The following is a 22,599-nucleotide window of genomic DNA, read 5'->3' as shown; positions in this document are numbered from 1 at the left end:
TCGCAAATCTCATCAGAGAAAAACAGCAGCCATCTCTTCCTGTACCTCATCACCTTTCTCGATGTCCTCGATCCCCTCATCAAGCGCCATCTCCACATTCTCCAAGTCCCTCTCGGTCATCTCCATCAGCACCTCGGGATGCGCACGCAGCTCCGCAATCCAAGCCTCAAACACCTTCTGAGCCCTCTCTTCAACACTGATATCAGCATGCGAGTCGACGGTAATGGCAGCGATGGCAGCAGTATCCTCGGCGGTAGCGTTGGCGATTCCAGTCGCATGCATCACAATCTTCTCCGGCTCAACCAAATCCCTCCTCCCCATAACCCTCACACCGGCATAGTAGATCTTCGCACCGATACGGCATAAATGTTTGTGCTTTTCCTTCCTGCATTGATCGTACATGTCCTCCTTGAAGTTCTTGTCGATCTTCTTGCGGGCTTGCTGTTGTGTGGTTTGATTAGATCGTGGCTCTTGTAGATTGGCATAGAAGGAAGAAAGAGAGCAAGAACCAGCGCGGGGTTGTAGGAAAGAAGGAAGGGGTAACTCACATGACCTAGCCTCCCCTGGCGCTTGAAGTTTCGATACGCAAAGTCATGTCGAATACACGCTGGTTTGACTACATGACGTTAGGTCTAGAATCCTCTCTCGATTCTACCGGCTAACTCACAGTCCCACTTAAACGGCCTGTCATCAACACCTGTACAGGCATCTGTCACCCAGTCCAGACCCGTAACACCGTATAAGGCCTCATGATCATGCCACATGTCCATGAAATGCCAGAGAGGCTCGACAAAGACCATGTAGTTCACGGCCTTGGCCTCCAGGGTGTGCGCCGTCATGTCTTTCTCGAGTTCTGCGGCGGCTTTCTTCTTGTCTTTGTGGGCGGAGGCATCGGGGATGAGGATGGCGCTTATGCTGAGGAGGTTGAGAAGGGGGGTGTTGAACTTCATGATTGGCTGGTGGCTGGTGGGAATATGGATGGGAAGATGGAGGATCAAGTTGCTGGGAGGGAGATGTGGAATATAAATGGGGGCATTCTATCACCATACTTGGAACGGTAAAATAGGGGACAGGATTTCATGATGTATTCAGTCTGGCATGGAGGCTATTGGAAATATACAGTCCAGGGATGAAAGGGAGTCTTGATGACGATGGACGAGGGGTGAACATGACAGGTAGACGTGGATGACTTGTCTTGTCTGGAAACCGACCCTTGAAAGACTACACGTATTCGCTGTGCTGGATCACGACGGAGAAGAGGAGAGGACGAGGAAAGGAGCGTGATGATGCGTTTTGTCTGAAATTGGACCCTTCAGAATTACACGTATCCCCAGTCTAGAGTTTGTAGAACCAAAGAACACACCCTTGGCGCCGACCAGAAACGCCCATCGCTGATGCCTATAATAATGATAAAAACGCGACCGAATAGCACTGCGCCTTCTTATAGATGGCTGTGGGAGAACCACTTGATGCATGTCCTCGTGACCTGTATTACCCCTCTGTTTCCCATCACACGTCATGCACTCAACCAACCAACAGACCCTTCACCCCGCTGCCAAACCAAACCAAACTCCTCGCAGCGAGTAGACCCGGGCCAGCATACGAGGGCGGACCCATTCCTTTTAGCCCGTCCACGGCCCTGATTTCCAAATCCCCAGCCACAGGAACGTTAGTCCTGCCCTTTTGTAGAATAGCAAACCGGAGCAGCACCTCAAGACACGTTATGCAGATACTCAGGACAATGAGTACGATGATGATCCACGTAATCTTGGTCATCTTCTTGTCGCTGATGGAGTCGGAGAGGATCTCGCCCAGATCTAAGAAGACCTGGCATCGCTCGTTGAGAACTTGGATGCGGGGTTTGATCTCGAGGTATTCGCGGACGGCGGTGTAGAGTGGGTGGAGGGTAGGTTCAGAATCCCAAAAGAAGCTTGGGGTGTCGAGCATATTGGATGCTGGAAGAGTGGTTAGTAATTGGTAGGTCGGGAGAAGGTGGCTCAATACGTACACAGGTTCACCTCGACACGGCTGGTGAAGAGTTGTCCAATCATCTTGACTACATCCGTTCTCCTCATGCCCAACTTTCCGGTAAGTGCTAAGCGCTTCGGTACGTATTGCGCGGCAAGCATCGTCCGGCTCATGCTCTCCTCAAACAGACTAAGCTTGGTGCTCTGCGCGATGGCGTGGCTCATGGCTAGCTTGATCATGTGGTCTCCGCTCTTGAGGGTAATCATGTCGTTGTAGACGCGGGGACGCTGGATCTCGGGGTTGTATTCGAAATGGAACTCTTCCGTCTCAAAGTCGGACTCGGCCAAGGGTCGGCTTGCGATGTTGATTCCGGTAGCGACGGCGGAGAAGGTGAGGTCGGCCAAGATGTCCTTCTCCTGCTTCTCTGTGAAGTTCCAGAAAACGACGACACCGTACGAGAAGACGAACATCTCGCCAAAGGTCAGCGCATTGGGGGCGATTCTGGAGTTCTCGGTCGAGTCTCGGCGGTCGTGCATGCCGTCCCAGGGCTGATCGAGCTCGTGGTCGTCGCGCACGTAGTATGTCTCTTCGTCGCCAAAGTAGCCTTCGTGGTGATCGCGCTGCTCGTTGCGCTCGATTTCTTCGTCGAGCACTGTCTTTCCGCCTGGGCTCTTGAGCGCCGGGCTACTGCGGACCCGGTAGCCATCGTTCCCGGGCAGCAGCGGGAGGTGGTATACGGTGTAGAGGCAGTCGTCGTACAGCTTGGTGCGCGCATTATGGGTGTCCTTGACGAACTGAGCGGTGCTCTTCATCTTATAGGCCTGGGCTGTGCAGTAGGCCGTGACGCGCGAGAGCTTGTCCGTCCGCTTCGCTTTGGGCAGGCGCTCGGCATAGCTCTTGTCGTTTGGGCCGCCCTTGGGGGTCCGTCGCGCGAGGTCTTCGTCGGTGGGCGGGCCCTCGTACTCGTCGTCGTCAAAGTCGCCCTTCTCGTCCTCCTCCTGGCCTTCCGTCTCGGGCAGCAGGACGAGCTTTTCGCTGAGCTTGCTGGAGCGCGTGGGCATGTGCTGGGGGATGAGGCGGCCAGTGAGTCTGGGATCGAGCGGATGGCGGCCGCTGGGCGTGCGCGTGTGCATGATGGGGCGGTTGGCGTTGCCCGGTGGGCCGCGTCGCTGCTGCTGCGAGGGAATGTCCGAGGCGTACTGCAGGATGTTGTCCACCGAGATCAAGCGCGCGCCTGTCGCCTGTCGCTGTCCTGCGCCGGGTCGTTGGGGTGCTCGGGGTGCAGCGTCGCGGCTGTCGGTCATGAGCACCGTCGGCCCTCTCTTGCTCTTAGCTGTTGGCCCGCTCATTTTGCTGGTTGCTGCTATCCACTCCGCTAGTGCCTGTAGCTGCAAGAAGGTTTGGCACGCCGGACGTCGCGATTGCGAGCGATTGGAAGATCAGAGCGTTGGGCTATAGAGTGCTGGGAGTGGTTCCGATAGAGCTATACAGGGCGCGACTGGCGATGCGCGCATTCGCCGAGAATGGACGTAGAAGTGCAACTCGACGTCGTGAAAGCCGGCCGCGGTTCACGTCATTGCGCCTTGGCGTGCATGCACCAACTCCACACCTAACGGCTCGCCAAACGTCAATCAGGGGTGCATACATCTCGCGCTTGACTACTTTCACATGGCATTTGAGCGCTGCTAACGATGAATATCAATTGTTGGGGTTATATCTCAGTTGAACTCGCTATTGATCGTCTCACAGAGAACGCCTGAACACCATGCTCTAGAAAGAGAACAGCCGTCCATTACCAGAACATGGCCGATCCAAGCATCGGTTCAAAAACAAAGGAAAGCCTGCTGGAGGTCGGATGGCGACGAAGCGAGGGGGTATCTTCTCCATGTCCCCGCTGATCTTGATTCCCTCCGCGCTTCGCATTCTGACAACGCCAAGAATAAACAAACATTACATGTGGTATCAAAACAAGCCACGCAGATGCACTGGCTTACAGGCGCTTGCCTGGAACGAAGATGAAGAGGCAGCAGACAGCTACCGTGACAGCCAGGAACATGACCATGACAGTAATGGAGCGCCTGTTCAGCGTCTTCTTGACGAATGGCTCCCTGATGCGGTTGAAATCGAAGAAGGTGTACTCGCTGAATCCAGCCAGGGCGAGGATTGGGTCAAGCATGTACTGGTGCGTGAAGATGAGGTAGATGGCGATAGTGAATGGGAGGATGATCTGTGCAGAACATTAGTTGATTCTCCACCCTATAACCGAAAGGTGACATACCCAGCAGCGCGTGCTTCTTGACTTGTCAAGGAATATAAGGATGAACGACGTCCACATGGCCGCAAAGAAGCTGATCAGTCCTACTATGAGACGGAGCATCATGCTCTGGGGCACAAGGTTGCCGAGGCCCTTGTTCTGCAAGAAACCTGGGTATGCGTCGCGCTCCATGGCTTGGAAGACGTAGTCTTTGGCACTGTCAAAGAGCTCGGGATCCGCACGCTGCTCTGGCCCTTCTATGGCCTCTTGAACCTCGGTCAGGATACTCTGGGGAATTATTATTTCCCGCTCGGACCCAGGGAGCAAGTACGTGTAGAGAATCTTCTCTGCCGACGCGCGCAGGTCCTCTCTGCTAGGCTGAGTGTTATCAGTGGACGAGTTCTGGCCGGGTGAGCTGGAATCACCCGGAGTGTCTAGTAAGTTCAGGCTTGGACGCGGGAACTCTCGGCTCTGATTGCTACCCTGACTGTTTTGTGGCGAGTGGTTGCGGCTGCCGCGGTCGGAACGAAGAAAGGCGGACAAGCGCTGGTCAGACAGATTGTCACCTTTCTCGTTAGAAGGGCCTTCTCCAGCGTTGTTCAACATGTAGGATGAACGCCTACTGTTTTTCTCGAGATCAGGAGTTTCTTCTATCATGCTCCTGTGTAACCGTCGGACGTAAAGCCTGCATAGCTGCAGATGTTGCGATACATCAAGCCTGTTGGTGGTCAGCGTGGTCCCAGAGCCTGAACACGGGATTGTCTTACCAGAAGTCCAAGTAGTCGACAGAGCGCTGCTGGTCGCGCATGTAGATGTAGAAGGAGAAGAGATCCAGCGGTGGCCTGGTTGTCCTACTAAGGACTTCGAAGAGCGTTGGGAATCGATTGCGGTGGGCTGGAGGCACCGGAGAGCCGGCATCCTGGGGGTGCGACATGACTGCGGTGAGTCGGGAGATGTGGTGTTAACGAGAGGCGCGCGACGATCGTCGCTGGTGGGTGAAGAATGGCAGGTATCGATAGACGATAGACGATAGACGATAGACGCAGGGTCTGGCGTAGGCTGGCGGCGGGCGGTGTGTTTGCGTTGCTAGTGCTGTGGTTGCTGAGCGAACGGCGGCGAGCCTGGTGGTCCGGCCGGTCGCGACGCCAGGGTCGACGTGTTGATAGACGGTGGGAAATGGGCGACGGTGGTCAGGTCGCGGGGAATTGAGCTTTGCGGCGTCGCGTCAGCGCCTCGGAGCGTCGTGAAGCTGGCGTGGCAGCGGGAAATTAGGAGTGAAGTCGGCACCTCTAGCTTGGCGCGACGGTTGGCGGAGCAGGGAGGCAGCGGCAGTGGCTTGCGATGGGCTTGGTCGCGCACTGCACGACGGCACTGGTGTCGATAAGAAGCAACGGGTCACATGAAATTGCCTTCACTGTGCTGCGTCCGACTCGCGTCCTGTGGATGAGCTGGTGGATCAGTTGTGCGCGGTGACGATGATGATGCAGCCCGGATGCAGCCCGTGTGCCTGAAACGCGAGGCTGTGAGGGTCGAGAAGGGCCGCGAATAGCTACTGCCTTTCCACGTGACAGTCCCTGCCACCCCAGCACCCAGCACCACCTGGACAGGTAACAAGGCAGCTGTCACCCATGGTAGGTGGAACGTTGAGAACACAGCGCAGAAGGCGGCCGCCGTATCTCTAGAAGTCACTTGCCCAGCTACTGTGCTTTCTTTTCGCCGATCATCGTCCCGTGGCCGCGCCAGGGACCCGCGTCATGGAGCTACTGCTTTCTTCTTTCAGGGCGACCACGGCATAAGATGAGCAGGAAGTCGCTCCTGAGAGCTTTCACGCGTTCCTTGTGGGCAATATGCAGGAAATGCACGATGGACGCCTTGTGGCCTCCATGTCTCTCGTATGGATCGACGGCTTCCAGGCAGCAGTCAGCTGGTTCACAGCCCGGCGCAGCCTTTATAGTCCGCATTGATTCAAAAATTCATTTCAGGACATGCTTCCTTTGCGCACATTCCGAGTTTCAGTGCGTTATCTATCAACAATGGCAGCTGCCAGAACCTTACCCACGGACTTGAAGGAGGACCTGCTTCGCACCCGCGAAGGTCGGACAACCGTCCAGCCCAGCCCTCCGCCCTCCACATACACACTGCCCGATGGTTTCCTCGAAGGCCCAGCGCCCAATTTGACCAGGTCCAAAATTGATTTCAAAAAGGCTGGCCTGTTAGAAGACGAAAAGTCATGGGCTGTCATACTTGATGGTGTCCTCTCCGAAGACGAGTGCAACACTTTAGTTCAAGCAGCCGAGGCGACCACAAACGGCAAGTGGGAACGGGCCCTGGTTAACGTTGGTGGAGGCATGCAGGCTATGTATGAGGACACCAGAAAGTGTGGGCGCATTATCTGGGACAACAAAGAGATCATGGCCAAGCTATGGGCGAGGATAGAGGCGTCGGTGCCTGAAATCCATCGATTGCACAACTGGGTCGACGTCACAGGCAACGGCCCAGCGAGACGGGGCGAGACGTGGAAGGTGACCAGACTCAATGAACGTGGACGCTATCTCAAGTACATCGGCGGGGAGTATTTCAAACGTATGTATTGCATTGCATCTTGCGACTATAGCTGCTGACTAGATCAGCGCATTGCGATGGGACCTACGAAACGCCCGACGGCACCGAGCGCTCTTATTTCACCCTGCATCTCTACCTCAATGACGCGGTATCGAAGAGCGGGGAGAAACAGCTCGAGGGTGGCGCCACTACATTCTTCAACAGCAGTATGAAGAGCCGTATAGACGTCATGCCAAAGGCTGGACGCGTCCTGCTCTTCCAGCATCGCTTCCTTATTCACTCGGGCGATGACGTTGTGAAGGGAACTAAGTATACGTTGCGGACAGACATCATGTATGCGCTGGAGAAGGACGTGGCATCGGAGACGCAGGAATAAGCGCTCCAGGCAGAAGGCGAGAGGGAAATCGCGCAGTGCTCGCCAGGCTTCGCGTCGTTAGATTCGTGTCGTTGGGTTCGCATGAACTTTTATTAGCAGTATCCTCGAACGAGAGGAGACAGCGCAAAGCGCACTTACATAGGAAAAAAAAGGTGAACGGCCTGCCTCGCCAGAGTAATCAGAATCGAATGATACCGTGCCCTCTTTCGCCCAAAAGGCTACTCAAGCTCAAGTACGCTGCGTATTGTACTACAGTGTCACCTCTCACCCGAAGGATCAAAGCACACAATCTTCGCACCGACTCCCATAGGGACACCAGTTCCACACTCCCTCCCGCCGAAGCAAGGAAGTCGCGCTTTCTGGCGCCCTGAGTTTTCTGATGCCGGATGCAGACGTGAGTCACGCCAGGCTCTTACGAGCAGTACAGCCCACAAGTGAGCGTGATAAAAAGTGAAGATTACTCCGAATTTCTCATTTGCAGGGTAGGACGTGCTCTCGAAAGAGTGTCTGTAGGTGTGCAAAGAAACGCAGCGTTGGCGAGGCAGGCCGTTGGAGGAGCAAGGAAATAGTTTTTGGCGGGGTTTTGTAGCTGGCGCGCCGGCGCGCTAGTGCTCGGCTAAAATGCGCCCGTGACGCGGATCCACATGGAGACTGCCCGCGTCTTTCCTCCGTGCCTACCGACCATGGTTTCCAGTCATCACCTTTCTTTGGTCAGTCGTTGGATCTTGGGATATGCCGGGGAATACTCCAGGGTCTGGATCATCAGATGTAGGCGGCTTGATGTGGCGCTCACACCAGCCACTTCACACTTCACCATTGGTCGCCTCTCGCTTTCTTAACTGTACTATACGCAGCGATCACGACCAAGGTTCTTGGACTTGCGATACTTCTCTCTTTCGTAGAGTATCTCCTCACGTGTTGGTCGTATGAAATGCTGGATATGTGGTTGGCTCGTCGCCTCTGGGTCGCCGCAGTAATTACGAGTGAATGTTCTCTCAATTTCACCTCATCTTTCACTCTCCAACAACTTGAGTTATTCCACAATGCGCCCTGTCCTTCAGTCATTTTTGCTCTACATTGGGGTAGACCGACACATCTGCACGACTATTTAAAATCGCGTGACCCTTACAACAGCTTCCCAAACTCACCCCACAACCTAAACAACAACCATGTTCGAAAAGCTATTCGGTGTTACGAAGAAGACCTTCCTGGAGAAGAATGTCGTTCGCGCTGGCGAGAACGACAAATTCTACGAAGACAAGTGCACGTTCTGTAAGTACTTCCCCCTACCTTGATGTGTAACTATGTACTAATATTCTTAGGTTGGGGTCCATACGACGAAGATCATCGCGCTGTGCGCGTGCAGCCTTGCGATCACGTATTCGGAGACGTCTGCCTCGAAGACATGATCGACGCCCCGAATGGAGACAAATGTCCCATCTGCCGAGCAGTATGGTTTCAGCCTCCTACTCAAGTTTTCCTCTGGCGTATCCTTCTGGACTACTTTATACGTCTACAAGTTTGGGCAATGTTCGCCTTCGGTCGACTCCAGGCGTTCTGGTACACACTCCAACCGTTCTGGTATAGACTTCCGGCCTGGATCAGGTTTCCAGTCAAGGCCGTCAACTCCTGGTACTACATGTCGAACGTGTGCTACCAGATTGACTTCGTCTTACGGCGGCTTACCAATATATATCCGAGAAACCCGATGTTGCAACCCCAGCTGGATCAGGGGAAGCGGATTTACGCGATGGTTCAAGCCCTCTATGTTCATCTCATGATTTCATCAGGACGTTCCAGAGCCTTGGCGGTGAAGACCAGCGTTTTCTACCTAGCAGACGAGCTTTTTAAGACGCCATGGCAGTGGCAGAAGCTTCCAGTGTTGTTCCTCTGGTCCATCGCACTTAGCGCACCCGTGGGTTGCATGGACCTTCGACTATTGAGTCGGCGCGACCGTGTCATCTTCTCAACCACCGTATTCTCGGTTATAATGGTTCGCTTATGCTTTGCTCAGATCGTAACAGCTTTGCTATACGGAGGGACCGTCTACAATCCGTCGATTTTTTAAGCCCACCTCCGATCATAAGTGGGTTGATTCTCAGCGGCAGAGGTACGAGAATGTTTAAGCGTCGTTTATAGGCATCCACCCCCAATAAGCGTACTTCTACGCGTTGAGGTAAATTAGTATTCTGTATCATAATCATGTTCCTTGGTTCTACCACTCCGTTGTCCAATATGCGCAAAGAGCTCTCTTCTCATTTGTCCAGCGTGGAAAACTGATTTGATGGTACCAACCATTTCCAACATCATCCTCATCCGTGGTTGCCCACCGCTCACCTATACTTAACACGCCCTTGCATTTCGTGCTGTACTAAACAAACTCTACAGACCTACCACCCAACTAAACACCAGCCATGTTCGAAAATTTCCTCGGCCTTTACGTCTCCAGAGACGAATTCTTGAATTGGCGGACCTTCCCGGCGGTACCGACCGACACATTCAACGACAACACATGCTGCCTCTGTTGGGAACCCTATGACAACACTGCTCACGCCGGGATGCTCTTTCTTCCCTGCAACCACGTTATGGGCCGAGACTGCCTTGCCGAGCTCGTTAAATCTCCAGGTGGGCATTTATGTCCTATATGTCGGTGCCAGCTGTTCGATCCGCCATTTGCTGTTAAAGAAAAAGTCGGCCAGCTATTTTACGCTTGTGGCGTCTTTTTCGCCGTTCTGATGGTTATGTTCATGGCGGTTGCGGCAACTTTCCTGTTGTGCGATGCTGTGATTTGGATAGAGCTTATGATGGATGAGCGGGGTTTGACAGGCACGTTGGAGACTCTGTGATAAACATGTTGTATGCTTGGAACACCATGTTCCTGCGGTTTTAGGCGCTGGTCGACTTCGCTACAGAAACGGAAACATGATCAACACACGGCTCTGGGAACGACAAACGCGCGAAAACCGCAACCTGCGTACGAGGAGTTGAACCTCAGCGAACCCATCCACGATGCGCATGGGGGCGAACAATACTGTTTCCTACCACACCCTGGACCCATTCTGCGACGCAGCCATCACCTGCGATCTCACGCCATCCTTATTCTCCCAATTCCCCCAATTCGTCCCCAGCCTACCGCCACCATCCCCAACCGACCTTACCGTACGACGATGCGCTGCATCATGACTCCATACCGCCGGCAAGCTGTTCATCGGGAAGTCTGGCGCAATAGTCGTCGCATTCGGGTCAGGCGGCCCGCTCGCTTGCCATTCAACCTTGATGGAGTTGTCTTTTGAAAGCTTGACACCGTTATGCCACAGTTCGAAGGATACATCAGCAGGTCCGAGGTTGACTTTGACGACGTAGTTGATGCGGTGGTATTTCGGGCCGGAGTTCCACCAGTGTCGGTTTTTGAGTTTGAAGAGTGATAGCGGGAGGGAAGAGAAATCCGATTCGATTTTGCAGATGGAGCGGCACGCTGAGGATGTTAGTATTGTGTTTCGTCATGTCGGGGATGTACACCCACCGTTATTCTTTACTACTGGAAGTTCAGACTTGTCGACTTCGGTGCATATCACTTCTGTGGGATAGATCCTTGGTGGATTGGGGTTCTTGGATGAGGCTGGCGGGCATTTTCGTTGAAAGCTCTTTACTATAGGGAAGTCGCTCGATACTGGCTCACCCTGAGCTGGTCAGCGTTTTTCCTCATTCCAAATTGTCATGATGTTCTTACCTGCTTAATAAGCCAGTCGATGCAATCCATGACGTATTCCTTCTTGTCCAAAGGATCAACTTCCGTCCTCAGCCCAAAATGCGCAAGGTTGAACGGGTCGTACAGCATCTTGCACATCGTTCCATATGATGCACGGCTACATCGCCACCCGAGCACCGATTGACCGGTCTTGAGCTTCTGAATACGGTCGGCCACATTGCCTTTGCAGACCACGAGTTGCGGGTCGGGTGCTATGCGGATCTGCATATGCTGTGCGTTGGAGTGTGGTGTGCTGCCGAATGCGTATCGGCTTCGTAGACAGTTTTGAACGTATGCGGAGTTGCCGAGACCCCCGGACAGGACGAGATGAGACTGAACTGGGTGAGACGGCGACATTATAGCATGACATGTAAGTTGACGTACCACTTGTTCGGATGGAAACTTTTGCTGCACACGAGCGAGCTGTTTGTCCATCATTTCGAAAAGCTTAGATACCTGAGTGTCGAAAAAGCCTTTCAAATCGTCGCTACAGAGGTGTCAGTTAAGAATACCATGAGTAGGTCTCATGTGTAAGTCTAACCGCTGGAAGTACATGTCGCCGGCGCTAATAGCGCATTCTCGGTTGTTGTAAGCCTTGTCCAGCTTGGGTACCCGCACCGCAAAGGTCTCGGTATCCATCAAAGATTCTTCCGAGCCGTAATCGCATTTTGCACTGAGCAGTCAGTCAGGTTGTCATCGCTCTCATCAATGATGCAAACAAACTTCTGGTATTCCTTCGAGATTCGCATTTCCCATGCCGCCTGGTGTACATCCTGAAGTCCCATTGGCTGAAGTCGTTCGGCATGCTCCAATCGCTGTAGCACCTCTTTTTCGTATAGACTGTCGAGTTGTGCGGCTCCGATAGTGGCACCTCCGTGAGGTCAGTATAGCACAGGTGTAATGCTGCGAGAACCTTACCGAATACAACATCAATCTGTTCGAGAGTAAGAGAGCCACCTTGAGTGTTCTTCACTCGGAAAACCGATAGGTCCTATAACACTGAGCGAACTAGCCATGAGGCGGCACTACGATGCTTTCTCACCGTTGTACCTCCACCCACGTCGCATACGAAGAGTAACTCATTCTCCTGTTGGTAATGTTAGAGTCTGCGCAAAAGTATCATGATCTGCTAGGCGACTCACCTTGAAGATACCAGGCATACTCCGCGCTGTATGTACCGCAGCCGCCTCAGCTTCCGTCAGCCCTATTGATGCTGTGTGGCTGGTGCACGACCCAAAACCAGCTGCGAATATCGTCTTCCTGAATCGTTCCACAGTGGGTATAGGTTTCCATGTTGTAGGTACCGAGAAGATGAACTCGATGTTCGCGTCTTCCCATCGGCTTGCGAGTTCGCCTCGTAGTCGCGCTTCGATCGTACGGTGGAGGTAGCTGAAATAATCCGTGTACCTGGAAAACCATCAGCTCACTGCGAGACCGACTTCGAGTACCGCGCTTACCATTTCTCTACTTCTTGGATATATGGTACTTTCGATGGCTCACTAGACTTGGATCTCATTTGTTCCAGTAGGTCTTCGTCGAGCATGATCTTGAACCATTCTCTACTCTCGTGACCTGCGCCACTACCCTCCTGTGCGGTTTCGGCAAGAAACCCCCATGATGACGGCGTTTCGGAATTTTGTGGGTAAACAAGTAATGTCGGCACCTACAATCATTCAGTTCGGATATCACAGTACGCGACCAGCGATCTAACCTTGTTTTCGTTTGCTTGTGTCCGGCCAGGCCATCGTTGGATATGGCGCACGCTATCGGATCCGGTCGCTACGTTGCAATATGCAACACCAGTACCTGCGGATTCGGTGAGCATTGATATACTACCAAACTGCGAGTCGCTACTTACATGTCATTCCGAAGTCGATGGAAACGACTAAGTCCGGTCGGGATTGGGAGTATTCCATGATGAAAGTGTGTCTAGTGTGTAACAGCGGTTCGAGCAGTACAGCTTCGCGTGGGCTCGATATTGCGTAGTGATGCTCATCAGGTATAAACGTCCGGTGCAAGATATGGCAAGGCTGAGATATGTCGGCATTCCCTGTTCAGCCATTGGAAAAATGTGCTTGGCTCAGCCTCACGCCTCAATTCAGCCGACGGGTCGAGACCAGTCTCAAAGAGTACAACGTGGGGCTCGCTGCGATGCCAATTTATTTGCGGCGGTGTCGCGCGAAGTTCATTTGGTGAGACAGACCGATGTGCAGCACAGAAACGCCACGCAGTCCTGTGCTGATGACTGTTCGATAAACTTACATTCGGACCCCACACCATCATAAAGCTTGACAGTCCGTTGCGGACGCCGACCCCGTCAATATTTACCATTTCCGGCGAATAAACAATGTGATCATAGCTTCGTAGTCTGCACTACTGTTGTACAGCTGAAGCATGCATATCTCTGATCGGGCTATGCTAGTGAGTTGCAGTACGCGTACCTTATAGGGCAGAAGTCCAGCGACGTTCAAAGGCTCTCCACCGTCTTGACACCTCTGTCAGTTCCAAATCGATCGTAAGTGAGTACGTCCAACATGAAGTTCGAGCCGAGACAGGACCCGCCAACCCAGCCAACGGCACCTGGAACAAACCAGGGGCAAACGCCTGCTGCGACCAAGACAGGTGAACCAGGATCGTCCTCAGGATCAACATCATCGTCATCGTCTACAACGGTGACTGAGGTACCCACCGCTACTACGACGCCCGTCACAGTTCCGCAGGGAGTGGATACAAAGACTGTGACTTCGGAGTGCAGCTCACTGACATGGGATCCGGTATTGAGTACGAACGTCTGTCCAACACCAACCACTGGACAGCCCGTTGGAGAAACGACAAGTCCTGCGTCCACGACAAGTTCCATTGCACCCAAATCGACTACGGGCAAAACTGGGGGTATCCAGACTCCGACAGCGTCTGCCGGCTCATCACCGGCTTCGAAAGAAATCTCAGGCGGTGCAGTGGCCGGAGTGGCGATTGGGATGTTGCTCGCCGGGTTTTTGATCGCTGGAGCCGTATTCCTGTTCCTGTTACGCCGTCAGAAGAGAAGACGATACAATCCAACGCTAGCTCCACCACCGCCGCATGCACCCACTAGCAACGCTGGCGGGCGACTGGAGAAAGGCACGGCACTTGTTACGAGTGCCTATGCTACCGATATCGACGATATGCTACCTCAACCTGCATCAGATGATACTATCACCGACGCAGCCTTGAAGATACGGGACAACATCAAAAACCACGTTCGAGAGTTTTACCATGTTTCTCCCGTCCCGACAGGCAGTATCAACCAGGCAAATATGAAAGAGCTGGCGGTTGCAACTGGCACAAGCTCTTCCGTACTTGCAAGCATGCTCTCGAATATCTCGACCCGAGCCGAAACGCTTCGCCTCATTGTAGCCTGGAATGTGCTCTCGAGATGCACCGGAGAACGCGTTGAGAGCTTGCTTCCGGGAGAGCTTGCGCCGCTCGCCTCAGCTGTTCCTGGAAGAGATGGTAAAAACGCCGGTATGTTGAGCTCAGCCTCTGGAAGTCTGTAACGGGAAGCTAACTCCACAACTCAGCGCAATCAGCCATGTACAGCAAATGGAAGGCCATGACTGGTGCTCTCCTGCATGGTCGAATTGGTCAGGATACGCAAGAGCGATTCCAAAGATTCGCCAGTGCGGCTGCAGACCTGGATGCCATCGTGGCGCCCTTCGTGCAGAGTGGCTTGGAAGCTCAGCGCCGCAAGAATTTGAACATGATTCTTGCGCGATCGGCAAACTTCGCATTTCTACTCTTTTCGCAGCCCGGAGTCTTCCACTTCGGATTCTCTAGCGAACATGGCGGGTTAGCAGTGTTCCCAGCATTACTACAGATTATCGGAGACCAGGGGCAGGTGCTGGTGCCGTCACGCGTGCTGCTGGAAAAGGAGATTGCGGCATGAGAATGAGGTGTGGTGGGGCGAAAATGGCGTTTCATCGATAGTTTATGCAGTATGCAATGCACTGGTTGATCAGCTGAGATGCGTCTAGGACATGACAAAGAAGTGCGGGCGGAGACGCACAGGAGGAAGGGACGAGGCTGAAGAGCGAAGTTGATGCTTGCTTTTGCACTAAACCCTATGTGTCTTAGCGCCAGTGCCACCGGCGCGGAGAAGGAGCGTCCCTTTCTGCTCCGTCCAATCTGCGACTCGCCATCGCGACACACGCAGCAGCCACTCGGTCGTGAGATATACTTAGGTCGATGAGTTCGATTATCTGGTATAGGCCCGGCATCATGGCCCGCGGAGTAATGACCCTATGTTTAGGCGCAGACGCATGAGCTCAGCCCGTGGAAAGAAGCATTGAGCTGCAGATCGGTTCTCGAAGCACTGCGACACAGCATGAGGGGTATTCCAGTACCCGCAGGTTCAGTCTTGTTGGTGCTTTCGCTGCTTACAGAGTGTTGGGGGTCTATGAGCCGCCCACCGGCAGCTGACATGCTCGTGAACTTATTCTTCACGACCTGCATCTACGTTTCATCATGAGCATCAGTCTTCGCTGAGGAGCTTCTGCGTTACTATTCGAACTAGTCAGAATCTCATAATATGAGCGGACTGATAGGTATGAAAGCTGTACGATCATAGCGCAGCGCAGGGCTTACTATGTAGCAGGTATACCCACGAGATCTGCCAGTGTCAGCAAGGCGTTTCAGTTCGCTGATCTTGCGATACGTAGCGCAGATGTAGGGAGCGAGAGCGAAGTCTTCTTGCGAACGATACGAATCGTTCGCAACGACCTGTGCGAGGTCGAGCGTTTGGTGGCCGTTGGCTCGGTAGGAACAAGACTCGCACAGACACCCGAAAGACTCCCTTGGATAAGGAGTTGTATCGAGAATACTAACTCCGCCTTGGAGGAGATCGGCACATGGGTGGACTGCGGCAGTGTCGAGCAGCATCGCAATATCTTGGACCAATCTCAGAAACTTCGACACATTCTCAAAGACCGAGAACGACTAGCGGACCGCAAGAGCGAACTCATGGTATGCCATCAACAGTTGTCGAATGTACTCAGCTTCCTTAACCGCTTGGAGGACCTTCCCAGTACCAGGGCACTGCCAACGTACCAAGATACCACCTACTTTGATGACATCGTGTCGCGGCACAGAAGATCAACCGGCCAGGCTCAACTGGGTGATGGCTCACCGAAGGTCTTCTTGGGGGACAACAATCGAACGACATCTTATCCTGCCAACAACACTTCGTGGCCAGCGAATCAGAAGTCGTTCTTTACCGAAGCACCATACACACAAGACGCGTCGACCATTGATGCGGTGAAGTCCACCCTACGATCGTTATGTGGACAAATGCAAGTAATGCCAGACCACCGAGACTACAAGCCATATAACTCGCGTTATCAATCGCCTCCCAGCCTACCAAGCAGTCCGCCCCCTACATATACATCGACTGAACAGCGCAGTCCCTGCTCGGAAACATCGCTCGAATATACCAAGCCTCATCTCAGTATTGATCAACCGAGCCTTAGAAGCTCGCGGTCATCGCTGATTGAGGCGCATGACGATGCGCATACCATACCACCAGCCCGAAATGACACATGGGTCTATACGTATCCAGAGACGCATCAAGCGCCAGTAGAACTGGCAGGCGACATCTTCATGAGTGGCACAAACTCAGACGGGCCAGTGAATCCGTACGCGTTCCATCCTACCGCGCCAACTCTAGCCCCAAGACCCCATGTCTTCCAAGACAAGAAAGTTGAGACATTATCGGAGTTATTGGGGGATGTGAGTCTGTCAGTAGAGCTGCCAGGTAGCGAGCCAGCTCATGCTTCGAGACATGGTGTACGGCCCAGTTCGCAAACGCCTAATTATGAGTTGCCTGCGAGTCAAACATACAACACAACATTTGCTTCAGAATTACCGACTATCCCGATACGCAGACCCGTCATCTCGCATACGGTCAGCGAGCCGACCGCTACCGCCAACGAAACATCAGTCGCGCCGCCGAGATTTGAACTTGATTCTGTCTCCTCTCGAAAACATCCTTTTCTGGCCACACGAAATCAGGCTGAGAGTGGTAGAGCTTGGTCAGTGTCTTCTGTCTCTTCAAGCCCACGGCCACCGATGAGCAGCACCGTATCTTTGAACAATGCAACATACGCAGCTCCACTCGCGCCGCAAGCAAGCCATGGTCATGAACGGCCCATATCATCGCATGCGCCACAGCCAACAAACAATACATCATCAGCGAGGATGAGACGTCAGAAACATATGTTGGATCTACTTGATAGCATTGATAGATGACATGACTAGAGTGAACATTGGTCCCATGCTACCAGACAGCGAACAATAAACCTGATTCGAAATGACTCCATCGTTAAGCAGCGTGCACACTCTCCAACATCTCAATCATCCCGTTTCTTAAACACCCCAACCTCATACTCGTCTCCATCTTGCATCAGTTTAACCTCAAGCTTCTCCAACGGACCTTCATTCATCGACTCGGTTACAAGACCAGGGAGAGCGTTGTACGTCTTTCGGGCCAAGATCTGCACATCCTGCGCCTCGTTCCTCAGCCCGCGGGCTCCAGACTTGTCCCTGTATCCTCGCTTAGCCAAGTGACCACAGAGCTTGCCGTCGTCTTGGTAGCTGATGTGGCAGTGGCCCATGTGTCGTAGGACTTCTGGGCGCAAATCAATGTTCTTGCGAACCTTCGCCGCGTCGTCGAGGAGGAATTTGTGCGTTATGACGGCTGCCTCACCATGCGAGAATGGGAAGAACGGGACGGTTCTGTTGATGCGGGATGCGAATGCGTCCTGTTCACGTTAGCCATTTGTTGTCGTGGTGATCAAGGCTGGAAGGGTCATACTCCCCAGCGGCCCTCGAAGATGTCTTTGAGATTGCGCACGAGGGGTGCCAGATTCGCACCTTGCTTCTCCTCGTCTGTTAGTTGCTTGAGCTTTCGTTCGTAGTACGACTTGATCTCCTCTTGACCCAAGTTGCTCGCCAGTACCCAGATAGTCTTGCGACAATCGACCTTGCGATTGTTCCTTCGGTCTACATATTTACCTGCCTTTTGTGTTAATTGACACGTATGCATTGGAGCGGAAGGGAAATTTTCTGACCTTCGGTAGTGTCTAGAATCGCGTCACAGACTTCTTGCGACGTCTTATCGAACTCATCGAGGAAGACCACCGTACATTGGCCAGTGTTATCTGACAGGAGATTATTGAGCCTGGAGCCCTGAGCTGAACGTTGATAGGCTTCTTTCGAGCCGAGGAGCTCAATGTCGGAGTGCATTTGTGAACATGAGATCGTTTCGGATTTGACACGTAGCAGATCTCCCAACCTGTCAGCGAGCTCAGTCTTCCCATGTCCTGGAGGGCCAGCAAACACCATAACGAAAGGCTTTGGACCATCTTGGTTTGCGGCTATCTGGTTGAATATCCGCTGCTGCATGTCGTGAAGCACAGGAAGTTGGCCGACGATATGGTAGGGGAGCTCTAGAAGACCATGCACCTGTAAGAGTTTGGCGGCTTGTAGTTCTCTGTCTTCGAATGGCTGGATCAAGCTGGCTCGGTGAAGATAGTATCGCTGAGTGAGGTTGAGGCCGCGTGCCAGAATGGCTCGGGTAGACGGGTCGCACCACGTAAGAGGCGAAGCCTTTTCGTTTTCCTGAGATGACCAGTTCTCCGAAGGTTTCCGCAGGTAGTCTTGCCACATGTCCTGAGGAATCGTCCTGGGATCAGCGCCACCCGCAAGTAAGAGCTTTACGATCGCGGTCGTATCATGTAGGTGGATATGGCCATAGATGACCGCAAAAGCAAGCGTCGGAATGAAGTGCGTCGCGTCAGTGCAACCCTCTGGATTGAAACCGTAATCTAGAAGGACGTTGACCAGCTCAGGCGAGTTCCTTCCGATGGCGTAGTAGAGGACGGGCGTAGCCTGATCGACTATTTCCTGGAATTCATCTTTGTCGTTGCGATAGTGCTCCAGATACTTCCTCACCGAATCAGCGCTGCAGCCGTGTGAGATTGCCGTACACAGTTGGATCGCATTGAACAGTGCAGATCCTCTGGCTTCCAGGAGCTCGGCGTCCACTGTCATACCAGGGGAGTTTCTTGAAGCATCCGGTAGATGGTATTTGTCCTTCATTTCCATGATATACACACACATCTTGCCGTGGTTGAATGTCGCCATTCGTGCTGATGATCGCTGAGTTGCTTGAGGAGATGGTTATCTTGCATAGGTTACAGCGTTGGGACTTATGTAGCAGACAGATCCAACCAGTCAAAGCGAGCCAAAAGTCAACAAACATTCAGAAGGTTCGGGAAAGGAGATGATGATGGTAGTAATGACGCGCACCGCGAAGCTCTGCCTAGACCCTACAGATACGAAATGCAAGTAAACCGACGGGTCGAGTTGGGTGTGCGTTGTGATTGGGTATTTCGGTAAGCGGCATATGTTCGCCGGCTGGAAGCAATCATTCCTCGGCGCCCTCCATTTCGACATCGCCCTCTTCACCCTCTTCTTCCTCTCCGCCTTCGGCCCACCATAGAGTCGGACCAAGACCAGGTTGAGCCATGGAGCCCTAGAGCGCACGTTAGACGCTATCTCAAAAGCTGATAGCACACAACTTACTATTATCTTCCAGGCCGTCGGTCTCTCTTCAATGATCTCGCCCTTCTCATCCTTTTCTATAATGGTCGGCCTCTGGTCGTACCACTCCTCGTGCTCTACCCTAAATAGAACTGGCTCGCCCTTATCGAAGAAAAGTTCTGTGCCTTCAGAATTCCATATCCACACCATCTCAGCTTTAGAGAAGGACGAGTTCTCCGGTAGATTTTGGTAGGGAACGAAGACTTCCGATGTGAATTCCAGGTCAAGGATGATGCCTTCTTCGTTGGATGACTTGATCCGTCCGTAGATGATTTCGCCGCGGAAAGGGCGAAAGACTGTCATACGAAATTCGACTGCGCTGCATGTAAGCGGCGTTTCCACGAGGGATGTAGTAATACCTACTGTTAACATTGACAAGCCCAGTCCCGTGACCGATCAAACCCTCGGTCGCGGAAATAAGATCCCACATGCAGAGGCAAAGGCCAATGCCAGGAACGATCCTATTGCTGTACTTGTCGTTGACTACATCTTTGATAGCTTGTGCGCTAGGCTTCTCGAAGTCCTGCGGCTTGATTTGTATCAAGTCTTGAATCGTGGTCTATGCAAAAATCAGTACTAGATCCATAGTATGCGCACGACGCAATCCCCGGCGACTGAGCTTTACGCGTAGTCATAGCCAAGTCCCGTCTTTCTCTTCCGCTCAAATTTTCTGACGCGCAGCGCGAAAGCGCATAGGCAATGGAGACGACAATGAATTTGGGAGCGACTTACAAGTATGAACATGGTCGCAGCTTTGGAGGCTTCATGGGTGTAAGAGCAGAGAATCGGTCGCTACCTGGACATGGCGGATATAGACAATGGAGTTGATGGTGAGAGTCCTTTGGGTGACCACTAGCGCCGCGCTAGTGGTATCGATAAGGAACTTTTGGGATTTGCGGACTCCCGAGGCGCGTCGCATGTCCTGCAACAGCCTTCCCAGCGTTTTCGCGATTTTCCCTTTACCATCATTCGCTTCTTGTAACTACTATACCTAATGTCTTAGCACTTTTGTTCGCGCGCAACACGATCTCTCAACCACAACAATGTCCTCCTTCAGGTTCCCTCCTCCGCCTCCGCCGCCGCCGAAGGCTACATCCAGCGAGCAACCATACGCGAGTCAACGGAGCGGCCCTGCCCGAGGAGGCGGTGATAGGGGTCGCGGGAGAGGCGGCAATCAAAACCGCGGAGGGGGCTTCAATAGCTCTGGAAGCAATCCAAGAGGAGGTCATGGGCAGAGTCGCGGTCGCGGAGATGCGCGCGGCAGAGGAGGCCAGCGAGGAGGCTATCAGAACAACAGAGGCGGCGCAAGCAACAGGGGAGGTTACAATGCCGGCAACGGACAACATCAGACGAATGCGCTGCCCAATATTGCCTCCCCGAATGGCTACAACAATTCGTCCTTTGCCGGCAACGCCCAAACATATGGCGCGACACAGCAGCAATACGACCCCAATGCTCTCGCCCAGGTCATGTCATACATGTCGACACCGGCCGGTGTACAGTCGATGGCAGCATATGCCAACCATATGACAAGCACAGGCAACGTCCCCTTTCCCCCGTCACCACAGTCCCATCAGTACCAGCAGAGCCCTCAATATTCGCCGCCTCAACACGCCGGTCAAAAGAGAAAACTGAACGACCGAAACAGCAACGCACAACAGCAGCGAAACCAACCGCAGCCAAGTTCGAAGCCACCGAGGGCCAAGGCCGCCGTACCACCACAGGTGCCTAGCTTCGGCTTCTCCCTGCCTCCACCTCCCGTGGTGCGACCGGACAACAAGAAGCGCAAGGTCAATCTAGGACTCTCGAAGCAGCCAGTTCCTGATGAGAGTAGCGATGAAGAGGACATTGACGAAGAAGCCGCGTATACGGAGAAACTCAAGGGCGGAGGCTTCGCGTTCGAGCACGGGGGAGAGATGATCAGTATTCAAACAGGAGCTGAGGTCGCTGCATGGATCAAAGACAGGAGAAGAAATTTCCCCACACAAAAGAGGATCGTGGAGAAGGCAGAGGAAGCCGCGAAGAAACGAGCAGCCGAGATAGACTTTCTGCGCAGAGTCAGCGGCAAGCCACCGAGAGAGCACCAAGACGACAACCAGATTCAGCAACCGAAGCCTCGCGAAAGGAAGCAGGAAAATACGACCAAGAAGGAAGACGGCGCACAACGGGATGCCGAGAACCGCAGACAAGAAGAGCTCGCGGCTTTACGGAAAAAACTTCACGAGAGTATGATAAAGAAGCAATCTGCGCCGAGCGTTGTGGATCTGGGTTTAGGATACGAGAGCGAGACAGAGTCTGAGGCCGAAAGTTCAGTGCTATCAGAGTCATCTGTGGTATCAAGTTCCGAAGAAGAGGAAGAGGAGTCCGAGTCCGAGTCAGAAGACAGCGACGAAGCGCCAGAACCCACATCTTCAAAGATTGCTCCACCAGTCATTCGAGTTCCTCCTCCCCCGCGGGCACCAGTCGCCGCAAAGAAGGAAACGAGCGTGTGTAGCAATTGGAAGCGCAACGGGAAATGCCCGTATCTCCGCAAATGCAAATTCCAGCATCCTCCAAAGGAAACAAAACTACAGGGATTGTACGAGCGCATGGTAGAGCAGGAGCTGATCAAGGCAGACCAATTGGCACTCGACGCTATCAAATACTTGGGACAGCATGGGTTCTTGGGCTAAGCGATGCTGAACGGGCATGCGCGCAGTGCTTCGATAGTTCATTCTCCAATGACATATGTACAACCTTGGTTCCCTACCCATACTTCGTGCACCTTGTTCGCATCGACATCCCATCTAGCGCCGGGACCTATTGTTTCCTTCGTCGCGTCGGGGTCATCAGGGTATGTGTACGTTATAGAGCCATTGAGTACAAGATGTGTCGTCTTCCCGCTGTGCTTGTGTGGCGAGTAGTGCGCATTGCTATGAGCAAGTTAGTCTATATTCAAAGTAGTACAGCGATTGTATACTCACGGGCTATCGGTCCACGTAAACACATGGTCGAAACCCCAAGATCGGACTTCGCTTTCTGCTTCTTTCCGTGACTTGACCATTGTGAATGATT

The 22,599-nt window shown here is 53.1% G+C and overlaps 11 protein-coding genes across 11 annotated transcripts; 4 read left to right on the top strand and 7 right to left on the bottom strand.

Moving 5' to 3' along the window:
- Positions 1-12: 12 nt before the first annotated feature.
- On the bottom strand, positions 13-950 carry J4E86_004895 (uncharacterized protein; the record flags this gene model as incomplete). The annotated part of the gene is made up of 2 exons (XM_051445432.1): positions 13-441; positions 717-950. 2 exons carry the CDS (start codon positions 948-950, stop codon positions 13-15), a joined length of 663 nt encoding a protein of 220 aa, XP_051303529.1.
- Positions 951-1,524: 574 nt separating this feature from the next.
- J4E86_004894 (uncharacterized protein) lies at positions 1,525-3,317 on the bottom strand (the record flags this gene model as incomplete). Its single annotated transcript, XM_051445431.1, has 2 exons — positions 1,525-1,955; positions 2,009-3,317. 2 exons carry the CDS (start codon positions 3,315-3,317, stop codon positions 1,525-1,527), a joined length of 1,740 nt encoding a protein of 579 aa, XP_051303528.1.
- Positions 3,318-3,958: 641 nt separating this feature from the next.
- Positions 3,959-5,156, bottom strand: J4E86_004893 (uncharacterized protein; the record flags this gene model as incomplete). Its single annotated transcript, XM_051445430.1, has 3 exons — positions 3,959-4,195; positions 4,247-4,907; positions 4,990-5,156. 3 exons carry the CDS (start codon positions 5,154-5,156, stop codon positions 3,959-3,961), a joined length of 1,065 nt encoding a protein of 354 aa, XP_051303527.1.
- A 1,099-nt stretch (positions 5,157-6,255) lies between these two features.
- On the top strand, positions 6,256-7,160 carry J4E86_004892 (uncharacterized protein; the record flags this gene model as incomplete). Its single annotated transcript, XM_051445429.1, has 2 exons — positions 6,256-6,805; positions 6,853-7,160. The coding sequence occupies 2 exons, from the start codon at positions 6,256-6,258 to the stop codon at positions 7,158-7,160; spliced, it is 858 nt and encodes a 285-aa protein (XP_051303526.1).
- A 1,169-nt stretch (positions 7,161-8,329) lies between these two features.
- J4E86_004891 (uncharacterized protein) lies at positions 8,330-8,825 on the top strand (the record flags this gene model as incomplete). Its single annotated transcript, XM_051445428.1, has 3 exons — positions 8,330-8,432; positions 8,483-8,610; positions 8,748-8,825. The coding sequence occupies 3 exons, from the start codon at positions 8,330-8,332 to the stop codon at positions 8,823-8,825; spliced, it is 309 nt and encodes a 102-aa protein (XP_051303525.1).
- A 1,373-nt stretch (positions 8,826-10,198) lies between these two features.
- Positions 10,199-12,451, bottom strand: J4E86_004890 (uncharacterized protein; the record flags this gene model as incomplete). The annotated part of the gene is made up of 10 exons (XM_051445427.1): positions 10,199-10,635; positions 10,684-10,840; positions 10,891-11,241; positions 11,293-11,395; positions 11,450-11,581; positions 11,632-11,779; positions 11,827-11,899; positions 11,951-11,995; positions 12,051-12,315; positions 12,366-12,451. The coding sequence occupies 10 exons, from the start codon at positions 12,449-12,451 to the stop codon at positions 10,199-10,201; spliced, it is 1,797 nt and encodes a 598-aa protein (XP_051303524.1).
- Positions 12,452-13,442: 991 nt separating this feature from the next.
- J4E86_004889 (uncharacterized protein) lies at positions 13,443-14,833 on the top strand (the record flags this gene model as incomplete). The annotated part of the gene is made up of 2 exons (XM_051445426.1): positions 13,443-14,412; positions 14,469-14,833. 2 exons carry the CDS (start codon positions 13,443-13,445, stop codon positions 14,831-14,833), a joined length of 1,335 nt encoding a protein of 444 aa, XP_051303523.1.
- A 2,458-nt stretch (positions 14,834-17,291) lies between these two features.
- On the bottom strand, positions 17,292-19,086 carry J4E86_004888 (uncharacterized protein; the record flags this gene model as incomplete). Its single annotated transcript, XM_051445425.1, has 3 exons — positions 17,292-17,702; positions 17,756-17,955; positions 18,012-19,086. 3 exons carry the CDS (start codon positions 19,084-19,086, stop codon positions 17,292-17,294), a joined length of 1,686 nt encoding a protein of 561 aa, XP_051303522.1.
- Positions 19,087-19,369: 283 nt separating this feature from the next.
- On the bottom strand, positions 19,370-20,289 carry J4E86_004887 (uncharacterized protein; the record flags this gene model as incomplete). The annotated part of the gene is made up of 4 exons (XM_051445424.1): positions 19,370-19,477; positions 19,528-19,859; positions 19,909-20,104; positions 20,278-20,289. The coding sequence occupies 4 exons, from the start codon at positions 20,287-20,289 to the stop codon at positions 19,370-19,372; spliced, it is 648 nt and encodes a 215-aa protein (XP_051303521.1).
- Positions 20,290-20,588: 299 nt separating this feature from the next.
- Positions 20,589-22,217, top strand: J4E86_004886 (uncharacterized protein; the record flags this gene model as incomplete). The annotated part of the gene is made up of 1 exon (XM_051445423.1): positions 20,589-22,217. The coding sequence occupies one exon, from the start codon at positions 20,589-20,591 to the stop codon at positions 22,215-22,217; it is 1,629 nt and encodes a 542-aa protein (XP_051303520.1).
- A 38-nt stretch (positions 22,218-22,255) lies between these two features.
- J4E86_004885 (uncharacterized protein) lies at positions 22,256-22,588 on the bottom strand (the record flags this gene model as incomplete). The annotated part of the gene is made up of 2 exons (XM_051445422.1): positions 22,256-22,457; positions 22,509-22,588. The coding sequence occupies 2 exons, from the start codon at positions 22,586-22,588 to the stop codon at positions 22,256-22,258; spliced, it is 282 nt and encodes a 93-aa protein (XP_051303519.1).
- Between the last annotated feature and the right edge of the window lie 11 nt (positions 22,589-22,599).

The sequence above is a fragment of the Alternaria arbusti genome, assembly GCF_024043155.1.
Source record: "Alternaria arbusti strain BMP 1465 chromosome Unknown scaffold_5, whole genome shotgun sequence".
Classification (NCBI taxonomy): domain Eukaryota; kingdom Fungi; phylum Ascomycota; class Dothideomycetes; order Pleosporales; family Pleosporaceae; genus Alternaria; species Alternaria arbusti.
Note: the sequence above shows the minus strand (reverse complement) of the source record. Positions and strands in the feature narration are given on the sequence as shown.